This window comes from Setaria italica, chromosome VI (assembly GCF_000263155.2).
Source record: "Setaria italica strain Yugu1 chromosome VI, Setaria_italica_v2.0, whole genome shotgun sequence".
Classification (NCBI taxonomy): domain Eukaryota; kingdom Viridiplantae; phylum Streptophyta; class Magnoliopsida; order Poales; family Poaceae; genus Setaria; species Setaria italica.
In genome coordinates, this window is record NC_028455.1 from 3,522,574 (window position 1) to 3,534,848 (window position 12,275).

Consider the following 12,275-nt stretch of genomic DNA (forward strand, 5'->3'; position numbering starts at 1 on the left):
ACCTCCTCCTCCTCCTCCTCCTTCTCCCTCCTCCTCCGCCCCTCCCCACACCGGCCCCCTCCACCCCCGCCTCCTCCTCCTCCTCCTGGCCCCCATCCATTTTGCCAACGCCGGCGCGCGCATCCCGCCACTCCCGCTGGCTTCTCCTTCACCGTATCCACCTCCGCCAGCTCCTCCTCCACCAGATCCCCCTCCCCGCCGCCACCTCCGCCCCTCCCCGGCCGTCGCCGTCGCTAGCCCCACCCCGGTCGTAGCCGCCACCCCGCCCCGCCGCCCGCCGCCGCTCCTCACCGCCGGTGAGGGGCGAGCAGAGGGGGGAGAGGGAGGGAAGGTAGGAGGAGTGAGGAGCGAGCTAGGGAGAGAGGTCGCCGGTGTGGATCGGATAAGAACGAGGAGAGAGGGAGAGATATAAGAGAGGCAGTGCGCATGCGGGTGGATTTCAACGAAAATTTCCAAGTGCGCGAGGCAATTGACAAGGATGGGACTCTAGTACCGGATGTGCCATTTGGTACTAGAGGGCCTCCGGGGCCTCCCTACTTTGGAACCAGTACTAATACCCCTTCTAGTATTGGGTCAGAAAACAACCGGTAGGGATGAAAGGTCATTTTTCTATTAGGGCATGCTTAGGTAATGTTGCATTTATGATTTTTGAATGTTGTAATCTTATATTTTTCTTAATTTTCTTGATCGCAGAATGTGTGTTTCAGGTGAGAAAGGAAAACTATTCTTCACAAAATATAAGATGTTGCGATAGGCAATCTGATTTGTTGTTGTACAAGATTTGGGATGTTGCATTAAGGATCTCACATTTGAATTGTTTCAGAGGTTAATTTCTATTGTTTCATAAGTTAGTTTCTATTGTTGCAACATGCAAGATGACTTATCTCAGCTCTGTTGTTGCAATAGCTTTTTAAGGGGATGTTTCAAGGCCAAATGTTGCAATGGGGTTTTCAGTATGTTACATTGGATTTTTCTGGATGTTACAATAGTTAAATTCTTTTGTTGCAACTCGAACAAATTGTGCATGTATGTTACAATGAAATGGGATGTGTCGCAGTCACACTATTTGCATGTTGTAGAGTACGGATTTTTTTTTCAAATAGTTTAGGTGGGGCAGAAGATTTGTCCGGTGATAGATAAGTTGAGAAAGAAGGAATAGATTTGACCCGTGGTGTTGCGTGAAACATTGGTTTTTGTGTTTGCAGTGGAAATATTAGGCTTGCGAGGTCAGACAGGAGCGTCCAACGCTAGCACCCGGATCGGACGTCCAGGCCGAAAAAAATATACCGCTAGCCGACAACTAGATCGGCCATTGTTGATCCGTGAGTTCATCTCTTTTGTTAAGCAAAGTACCCAAAATCTAGAAAAATATTACTCTTCAATTGTAGTTCGTACCATGACGAAGTAGAGAACAAGTTTGGAGCCCTCCGTATATATTACACCCATCACATGATCCTGCCAACAATGGCTATCCAGACGAATTAGTTTGCTGCCGTTGGATAAATCCTGCACATGGGGAATCAGGCATCGGTTTAGTACTTTAGTGTCCTCAAAACATTTTTTTTAGAAATCCAGTGAAATTATGTGTTATAGAAAAGGGTAGGGCAGGCGAAGTTTTGAGCACAGCAGCATGATGAGTACTGAACAAATGGTTCTTATTTTTGCCGTTGACAATGAAGCCCTTATTTTGGGCTTGGCTAGTGCTAACAGCTAGGAGTAGGATATGGTCTGTTCGGCTGGACTTATAAGTCGGCTGAAAAGCTGAAACGGCTGATTTGTTGTAAGAGAAAAACACTATTTGGTGGTTGATAAGTCGGCTGATAAACTGAAGCAAACAGGATACCCTCGGTATCAGCAATTCAGTCAGGGTAGGATATCGGAGGAAAACAAACTAGACAGCAAAGGCAGTTTATGCCTCTATCTGTCCATCTGACGGGTGGCTCTGAGTTTCATTTCCTCAAATTTTCACAATGTGTGACTGCATCCCTACCATATCCTGAAAATCATCCCCGGAAATGGACCATTTGAGATGAGATATTAGAGGAAACTGAACCCTTGCTTCCTTTCTTGCAATCAATGGTTGAGGTTCCTCTAATCCTCACTTGAAATGGCACACATAGGCAAACTCCCTAGCATATCTGTTTTTGTTGTGCGTAGTCACCAGGCAATCGACTGAAGGTGAGATATTGGAGGAAAACAAGCCAATCAGTGATCATGTTTGCTCATCGATCCAGAGAAGAATATGCTGATCGATTGGTTTGCTTTCATCCAACTCTCAGTTTCAGTGCCTGAAATTAGGCTACCCTGGATTGCCTGTGAAGGTGTTGCTCTGCACCTCGATACAGTTTTATAGCCCTGCTTGAGGAGAGGACGCCCTTGCGAGTTCAGCCGAGTAGCAGCATATCTGTTTGTGACTTTCTGTTACACCCATCCATCATACTGGTTATGCCTTGTCCTTGCTCTATTAAAAAGCTACGAGCCTTGTACTGTGTGCTTATTCTTGTCACATGCGGCTGATCAGGCTCCAGTTCAGCTCACCATGATCTGAATATGAGAACTTCATTGAAGAATACCATTTTGGAGACCTTATTATGAAAATGTACTAAATGAAATACAATAGAGTATTATGAATTGCACTGATGTGTTCAATAACATACGCTAGAATATAGGGACAATCCGACATTTCCCATTGGAACAATTTGCAGTCCGGTTCATGGGGGAAAAATCGCAGTCCAAAATTTGCAATTGGTGAGTCACTGACACATGTGGCCCTTACCTCAGTCACTTAACAGGTGGGGTCACTGATAGTGGCATGAGGAGAATCTATCCTTAGTAAGTATTGAAGGAGGAGATGATTGGGAAGGGATGCCATGTCAGCTGACAAGTTAGCTAAACAACTTTTTCTATAAGGAGCTAAGCAACTTCAATTGCACACCTGAAGTAACTAGTTTTCTGTTTTTGGGTGCACCTCTGTTGTTAGAAAGAATGTGACTCTACTATGCTTCGCATCTCTGAGACCCAATACCACGATCCTCAGTTTAGGCAATAACTAAGCAGATCCGATTAAGTCCGACTCAGAAGTACGAGACACTCACCGAGAATCTCGCAGAGAGACAGTGATAGCGTTGCGCGGAAGTAGTGATCGATGCATGCAAAGGGAGCAACCAGAAAAAAATGGTTGTTTTTGAAAGAACAGGAGGGGAGGAGTTCCAGAACTGAGAAGGGAAAAAGAAAGTAAAATTACAAGGCCTGAAGCCACTCAGTCATATGCTGGACCAAACATGGTCTGGCTCTAAGAACTAAGGCAGCCATGAATTTCCTTTTATAGGATGCCACTATTGGATCAATGTTGTTGAAAATCCAATCATTTCTAGTTGACCAAATACTCCATGATTATTATCTCCATAAAGAAGGGGACTTCAAGTTTCTGTTTAATTTGCTTTGGCCTTGTGGTGATTATTGTAACTCCAATCGATGCCCAGCAGGCTTCGGCAAAGTTGCATTGCAGAAAAAGATGAGAGACAGATTCTGATCTTTGCAATTGCAAGTGTAAGAATCAAGAACCATGTTTCTCCTTAGTAAATCTCTTATGCTTAGCCTATCCTCAGAAGAAGACTTTGTATTTCATTTAACATTTCAACTTCCATAACGAGCCAGAAGAAGACTTTATGTTTCATTTAACATTTCGACTTCCATAACAAAAAAAAAATGCAGGATGCACACTTCTGCTTCCCATAATAGTCTTGTATGCTTTGAAAGCTGAGCAAGAATTATTTCCCCAAATGTAAGACCACTGATCATTGCCTTGTAAATGTTGTAAATTCTGCGGAAGCTCCTGCAACTCTAGAAATTGTTGGAAGGCTTGTTTTGAGAGGGGAATATGGAAGTTCTGATGAGATCATTGCTACTTGTAGCAAATTCGAAAGTGATGTGGTGATTTTTAGCAAAGGAGAAGAGCTCTGGGAGGTTAAATTGTTAAATAATGATTGTATTCACTGGAAGCGACTAATCACCTCTTCCAGCTCTGAAAGTTTTTTTTTTTGAGTAACCCCTGAAATTAAGATTCCTAGGCACAACCGAACAAGCAACGTATCTAGTTTAAAAACAACTTATTACAGAATAGACCGTGAAGCAAATTAATAATAAAACTATAAAAAGCACTCAATTGAAATGGAAAATTCCAGCCAAGAGGTAGCGTAACGCTAGGTGGAAACAAGCGGCTGATCTTCCTCCTCTCCGTCGTCGTCTTCGCCCCCGGTGAGTGGCTCGTACTCGTACTGCACCTCCACCTCATCGTCGTCGACGCCCAACTCTTCCGCGTCGATGTCAACCAAGAACCGCCTCCTCGTCGGCTCTCCCTCGCCGTCCGGACCCGGCGGGTCGAGGTAGTGGCCGTACAGCTGGACACTGGACGACCCCGAGTCGTGGCGGAGGACGAACTCGCTGTCGCCGGCGAGCTTCAGCGGCGGCACGGGCGCGATGGGCTTCTCCGACGACAGCGTCCCAATCGTGCACACCTCGTTCCCGGCCTCGGCCCAGACGGTGACCGGCGCCTGGCCGCGGGCGGCGGCCGGGTCGGCCAGGGACAGCCCGGTGACGCGGAGGCGCTGGCCCTCCGACAACGATATGCGCATGCGCCTCTCCCCGCCCCTCCACGTCATTAGGCGCGGCGGCTCCTCCGCCTCCATTGCCTCCGATCGATCGAGCCGCCGATGGATCGACGAGGTGGGTGATCCACAAGAACTCGATCGCCAGGGGGATCGGTGTTGTTGTGACTTGTGACCTCCATGGCGCAAGCATATAGAGACGATGAAGAGCTCCGGAGACGGGATTGGTTGTCGCTTGCCGCGCGAAGGAGAGTCCGAGTTCGAACCGAGAACGGATAGGTTCCGTTGCTACTCCCTAAAACCCTCTTTCCGAAATTGGGATTACGTTTCAAAGGGGTAAAGGCGTATTCGAGTCGCATTACGCTTCTAACAGAGAGGTGCACCCAGCCAGAACCAGAAAGCTAGCTACTTGGTTTTTTTTTTTTTGAGGAACAGAAAACTAGCTACTTTAGTGTGCAAAATCAATTGAATTTGTTTAGCTAACGTGTCAGCCAAGTAGCCGACTGCATCCCCCCATCATCACCCCATATGCCACTGGCACACCGATGGCAAATTCTGGATTTCAAAATATTCCAACGGCAAATTTTGGGTTGCCCCTATATTCTAGTGTATTCTGTTGAAAACACCGTGAACATTCGTAATACTCCATTATATTTCATTCCGTACATTTCCATATTATTAAGGTCCCCAATTGATTGAGTTCTCCAATTCAGTTCATGGTGAACTGAACTGAAGCCTGAGCAGCTGCATATGTCCAAACTAGCCCGGTCTGGCACGGGCCCGGCAAGGTCCAGCCATCTTCGTGCCGTGCCAAAGACCGGCACTACGGCGCCACCATGCCGTGCCGTGCCCACCCACGTGCCGCACCACATGGACCCACGAGCTCTTTTTCGTGCTGGGCAACCCGGCTGGCCTAGGGAGTCCGTCGGGCTCGTGTCGGCCTTGCACCCGCTGCTCGCTGGAGTGGGAGTTGGTGGAGGAGGAGGAGGGGAAGCGGCGCCAGAGGCGGAGGAGGCGGTGGAGGGAGCGGAGGAGCCTGCGGGTCCCGGCGGGGCAGGGCGGGGAGGGGAGGGCCGGAGGGGGCAGGGGAGGTCGAGGTGGAGCGCGAGTGCGAGCGAGAGCGCCGGGGAGGATGTGGCTGATGCGAGGCGCCAGCAGGCGCAGGTGGCGGCGGGTTGCGCAAGGATGCAGAGCAGCACGTCCTCCAGCACCGTGCCCGGCTCCGTCACCGCCGGTGAGGTCCCCATGGTGGCGGCACTCCGATCTGGGGGTCAGGGCTCGAGGATACGCAGATGGATGCGGTGGAGGAGAGAGGGAGCGGTGCGGCGGTGGAGAGGAGGAGCTTCGAAACGAGGAGATCGACGGTCGGAGGGAAGCGTCGCCGCCGGAGTCGAGGCCTGGCGAGCAGCGAGGGAGAGAGGCGGGCAGGCAGCGGCTCGGTGGGGAACGCGGCCAGGGAAGGGTGACGGCGGGGCAGAGGTAAAATGAATTAGGGTTGGCTGGCCAGAGTTTCTGGTGTTGGTATTTATACGGGCCCTTAGCGCGCCTTCTCCTTTAGATTGTGCCGGGCCGAGCCGCACGACATGCTGGGGTGGCGGCCCACGCCCAGCACGAGCTAGCAGGCCGGTCCAGCACGAGTACGAAGGCTCCGTGCCAGGCTAGGCTTGGACCGGGCCAAAAAACGGGCTTGTGGGCGGGCTACCGGGCTGCGGGCCATCTATAGCTGCATGTGACAAGAACACAAGTACACAGCACAAGGCTTTGCAGCTTTTTAACAGACCAAGGACAGGGCATAACCGGTACGATGGGTACGTGTAACAGAAATTCAGAAACAGATGCTGCTAGCTGCTCTTCTGAACCCTCATGGCATTCTCTCCTCAATGAGGCTATAAATCTGGGTCGAGCTGCAGGGCAACACCTTCACAGCCAATGCGTCTCAACAGCAAGTCTTTCCCTTCCGATTACATACAGTTAATTGCTATGATAATCTAGCTAGTGTCAGGCACTGAAGGTGAGAATTGGAGGAAAACAAACCTGTAGATCATCAGGTTGTGTAGCAGATCGATGGGAAAAAACATGATCGCCGATCGGTTTGTTTTCCTCCAATTTCTCACCTTCAGTTGATAGCCTGGCTGGCTGTACAGACGACACGAAGAAAGATGCTACCGACATTCATATGTGCCATTTGAAGTGAGGATTAGATGGAACTGAACCATCTCATGAAAGACAAGGAGCAAGGTTCAGTTTCCTCTAATATCTCATCTCGAATGGCCCATTTCCAGATACGGTTTTCGGCATAGCTGAGATGCAGTCGCCCAAAGTGAGTTCCAGAGGGAATCTAACTCCAAATCACTCCATCAGATACATAGATACAGTCTGTGTTCATCGTCTAGTTTGTTTTCCTTCCAGATCTTACCTCAGCTGAATTGCTTCATACGGAAGTTGTTGACTAGCTGTTCTTAGTACTAGCCGAACCAAAAGTAAGGGCTTCAAGCTTCAATGGCAATGGCAAGAATCCACACTCCTTGACCCCTGAACGCCGACAAATTTAGTTTTGCTAGAACCGTTTATTCAGTACCGATCATGCTGCCTTCCTCAAGACTTGCTCTGCCCTTTCTGATAAAATAACTTCACTTGCCCTGACCAAACCTTTCTGAAGAACATAGTTTCACTGGAGTTTAAAAAAAAAACATGTTTGACGATCCATGGACAAATTCCCGTTGTTTCCATTTCCAACTTTTTTGCTACTTGCAAAGTGATCGTCAGGCGCTAAGAGTGAGGGTGGGAGGGGGAAAAACTGTCTGATCATCACAGTCTGCAAAAGTAATCACCTAATTCAGCTTGGCTTTCTCCAATATCTCAACCTTTAGTTGATAGCCTGGCGGCAATAGACAACATGAAGATATGTGCCGTTTGATCTCTCGCCTTGAATATTCCATTTCCACAGATTATTTTCAGTATGTGACCGAGATGCAGTCATCCTATCTGAGAATTGGAAGAAATCAAACTCGATCACACAGCCAGATGGATATATAGATAAATTGTCCTGCTGTCCAGCTTGTTTTCTTCGGTATCTTATATTTGAATGAATTTGCTTGATCCTGAGTTGTTTCCTTCCCTCAAAAGATTGACTCTGAGTTGTTGAGTTGCCATTAGTGCTAACCAAGGCCAAAGAGATGTCATGCATTGATCAACAGATGCAGAACAGAGATACAGATGCAGGGCTTCAGTATTAAGGTTAATGGCAAGAATTCACCCCGACAAATGTAGTGATGCAATAACCATTATTCAGTCAACCGCATGTTGCCTCTTCTAAGCTCAAAACGTTTTATCCCTCACCCTATCTGCAGAACATGAGTCCCACTGGGATCCTACAAGAAAGACAGAACATGTCTGAACTCTCAAATGAATTATTCCCTCTTTTTGATTATAACCACAACAATGAATACAAGTAAAGCATAGTAGTACCAGTACATAGGCAAAGCTCCTTTCCAGTTCACTAAGACCCAAAAACTACATAACAAAAAGGGTCCAAACAATCCCCAATTGATGGTTGAACAAAAAACATGACCAGAGAGAGTATTCAGGGCTAGAAGAGACCAGATAGCATGGTTAAATGACTATTCTTAAACTTTACATGGCGTTTGTGTAATGTCAAATAAGGTTTGTAAAATATGTTCTGAGCCTCAAGTAACAATCATGTGAAGTCAGGTGGCTGATCAGTCCATCCAAAGCAACTTTTGTCAATCTATGTACAGGGGGAAAATATAAATTGCCCAGCCAGAAATACTGGTGGATGATTGACAGCCTTAGAAATTCCCATGGGCCATCGCTACATGAGATTGGATCACTCTCATGGATAGAGAATACACAAGCTTCATTCTGAGGGAAGCCAACACATCATTGGTGATGTCTAGTAACAGTTTGCAACCATGTGAACTGTGTATTCTGGATGTGTCAGATCAGCCTAGAAGAGTCTAGGTTCGAAATTACTGGTTTGTCATCTGGCTCTTCATTAGAGCTACTGATCCCAGAACACTCGTCAGAAGACCAGTCACTTGGTGCTTGTTCCTGATCATCACTTTCATCCTTTACTGATGCACCATCTGAGTCGATAACTGAAGGGAATGGCTGCTGCATTTGATCTTGTAGGCTTCCATCATCCTTTCCCCTCCAAACAATAATCTGTTCCTTGTCAAAAGAGACAAGAATGCAAGGAACAAGGTCCTGCACCAAAATAATACGATGTGATATACAATCTATTATAAATCAATAAATCATGTTCAAATCAGATACACAATTTTGGTAAACTCATATGATAAACTCACCCTGAGTTTGACTCCAATCTTCCGATAATCACTTTTTGGTAATCCTTTACAATCTATTCGAGCCAATTCATCAACCAAAAAGGCATCCCGAACCATTGGCACAAGACTAGCATAATATCCATTCTTGGCTGTAAAATAGGATGATTTTTAGTGATCAAAGTCATTTACTATATGTATATCTAAGCAGAGAAGGGAACAGAATTACCAAGCTTCGTCAAAACAGGAACATGTAGGCCCTTCTTCCTCATTTGCTTCGTCTCCTCAACTGTGAGCCCCTCTATTGTTGTTTTGATCAACCTTGGGTACACAGGTTCAGCTGGCTTCCATAGCATCAACGGAATAACAGGCCTTTTCTTTGGATTGTAATGCCTACCCCTGTACAGTATCAACTGACCCCCTTGCCTGTGGATGATCAGTCCACCAGTTTTATCCTGGGAAAACCATGGTCATGAATCTACTTGGAAACCAATGCTAACACCTGAAAATGTCCACCAATATTTTAAATAATCACTGCAATTGAAAGTAAACATGTAGCTACCTCAAGCTGGTGGCACACATTTTGCATATCAACTGTTGGCACACCTAGGCATTTCACCCTGACCGCCTCACAGCTCTTCCAGTTATTGTGGATGTCATTTAGCATGTTGTGAGTAAGCCCGTCTCTCCCTACAACAAGTCAACTAAATGAATTAGCATCGTTCATCATGATGATTTGAAATGACACCCGAATCAGCAAATTGGCTGCTGTTCTTGCTACAACAAAATCACAAAATTTTACCAAGGTTAATCTGCCGCTTGGTGCGGTTCTTCTGGCATTTCTCGACCAAGAACGCGCGCTCCGCGGGCGTGAGCGGCTCTCCCAGCACGCGCTCCCGCTCCCGCCGGCGGGCCTCCTCCAGCCCCCTCTCGGCGTCGGGGAGGGGGTCCTCGGCCGCGACGTCGCGGAGCGTGGCGTCGACGGCGGGCGCGCAGAGTCCCGTCCAGGGCCGGTCGAGCCGCCCGGGCCCGAACGGGGAGTACTTGGGCTCGCGGAGCCCGATGGGCTTGGAGGCCGTGGTGCTCTCGGTGTAGCTGAAGCGGAAGTCGAAGGGGAGGTCCGAGTGCGCGGGCGGGCGGCCGCCGCGGTCCAGCGAGGACGGCGGGCGGTAGGGGGGCTTCTTGGCGCGGCGCTTCTTCGCGGCGGCGGAGTCGGTGGCGGCCGCGCGGGGCGGCTCTCGCGGGGACGGGGTCAGGGAGGCCGGGGCCACGAAGCCGTAGCGGTCGAGGAGGCGGGAGAGGTGGCGGTGGGGCGGGAGATGGGGAGGTGCGCGCGCGCGGCGGAGGAGACCGGGGAGGGGGAGCATGGGGCGGCGGCGGCGGGACGGGCGGCTCACTAGCTGAGGTGCTGTGGCTGTGCCGGCAGACGGCCGGCGACCGGCGGCGGTGGGGTTAAGGGTCCTGCTAGTGGGTTTTTGGGAGGGGAGATCTCAGCCGTACAATGGAAGGCTGCCTCGATAACGAACGGTTCGATTTGATTGTTATTTGTTCATGCTTTGATCCCCTGAGATCTGAAGGCTGCCAGTTTTTACTTTTTAGAATACGGTATGATGTTGCAACATTCCTGTGAGGATTACAATCCACGAGTTTTAGACATTTCATGAAGATAAGAGAAGGAGAAATCAATGCACGTATATTTAATTAAATTTAGAGAAGGAGAATGTAACCTCAGACAAATATTGTTTGTCCATATTTCCATAACCTAAATTCAGAGCACGAATTGGTTGCGCTGTAACTTTTAGAAAAACTGCTATGACCTGTGAACTATAGAAAAGAAGCTGTAAAAAAGCAGCTGTGGAAAAAGTAGAAGGCCGTTTGGCTAGAACAGTTGTGAAACTGTAGCATGTGTAAAAAATATTTGTAATACCCCTAAAGGCCTGAGGGTCTGTTATATGAAAATTACTCGTAACAAAATAATTTGTTCATTTCGCATGTAAATGACTATTTTAGAAAGGAAAAAATAATTTTTTTAATGTTTTTCACCCATCAAAGTGATTGGTCCACATAAATAGAACAATATCCATTAAAAGGCTTATACAATGATGCCATCCCTCAACACAACTGTTCTCCCCTCACGCTAACCAAAGCATCAACTATCCTAGTACGAATGGTATTCATGGTATCCTCATACTCCACGTCGTCACTCTCATCTCCTTGTGTTTGTGTCGTGCCACTTGTATGTTGTACCAAGTACTCCTCATCAACATCACATCTCTCGAAATCCTTATCACACAAATTGTTGTCACGGATAAAGTTATGCAATGCAAGACAAAGCATAATGATATGCTTCTGAGTACACCACTTCTGCTTTAAGACTCCAAAAGACCTTTCAATGACATTACGAAGAGATGAATGTAAGAAATTGAACATCTCGTACTTTCCTTGAGGAGGCTCCGAACGATGTTAAACTTGTTGTGAACTATCCAAAGTGACCGTGTGAAACGATTTTCAGCTTGTGAAAAAGATTGTGGTTCTCCAACAATCCACAAGAACATCGCCAATGACTCAGTAGATGAAACATTGTTGGTTGAGGTTAATCCATAGGTAGAGACTAGCAAGTCATGAATTTTCTCGAAAATCTCGGTGCTCATCCGAAACATCTTATAAAAATACCTTGGATGTGACATACACCTCATCACCTATTGAATTCCAGTTTCTGGCGTTTCCCTGTATTCACCTTTGTGCAAATACCGAAAGTATACAAGTTGCCCATTTCTCCAATAGTACCAGCATGCTGTGCAAGTTCAGCTAGCAATAGTAGTCCTTTTTGCCCTTCTTTAGCTACATCTCCCAATCTATCATCCACCTACATGAGACACTAGTATATTAATAATTAAATACAACAATATTCTTGACAATATTATATGAAGAAGCTCAACATAACACAATAATAGATAAATAATGTTTCACATGTCCAAGCAAATTATGGTTCAACATAGGGTAACTTATTTTGGTTCAACATAGGAAAAATGTTATCACATATGATAAGAAAATAATCTGATAAACATGAAAACAAATCAGTGGCGCTTCATCATCTCATTTTCTAGCTCCTCTCAATCAAATCGAATCTTCCTTTAGTTGTTTCTAGAGAGCTAAAAAGCTCCCTAAATTCAAGCTTAACAATTAGGGAGGCGACTGTGTACATTAGAGCAGTTCCTTCTTGCACCCCCACATTCTTTTATCATCTTCATAGTCTCTGCAATGGCAGGAACTAGGTTGGTTGGAGTTTCTACCTTCAAACAAGTGTTCTTGTACAAACGAAAGAATGGGCTCTTCTCATCCTTCTCTTCAACACCAATGGAGA

At 47.0% G+C, this 12,275-nt stretch overlaps 1 protein-coding gene across 1 annotated transcript; it reads right to left on the reverse strand.

Annotated features, from left to right (window-relative positions):
- Positions 1–8,001: 8,001 nt before the first annotated feature.
- LOC101770876 (CRS2-associated factor 1, mitochondrial) lies at positions 8,002–10,361 on the reverse strand. Its single transcript, XM_004972670.3, has 5 exons — positions 9,714–10,361; positions 9,474–9,601; positions 9,141–9,366; positions 8,936–9,063; positions 8,002–8,834 (listed from the first exon to the last, which is right to left on the reverse strand). Exons 1-5 carry the CDS (start codon positions 10,276–10,278, stop codon positions 8,565–8,567), a joined length of 1,317 nt encoding a protein of 438 aa, XP_004972727.1. The 5' UTR covers positions 10,279–10,361; the 3' UTR covers positions 8,002–8,564.
- Between the last annotated feature and the right edge of the window lie 1,914 nt (positions 10,362–12,275).

Coding starts and splice junctions, on each gene's coding strand:
- LOC101770876 (XM_004972670.3), bottom strand. CDS start 10,278: ATGCTCCCCCTCCCCGGTCTCCTCCGCCGCGCGCGCGCACCTCCCCAT. Junction 9,602..9,713: donor CAAGCGGCAGATTAACCTTG/GTAAAATTTTGT, acceptor GACTTGTTGTAG/GGAGAGACGGGCTTACTCAC. Junction 9,367..9,473: donor ATGTGTGCCACCAGCTTGAG/GTAGCTACATGT, acceptor TGGTTTTCCCAG/GATAAAACTGGTGGACTGAT.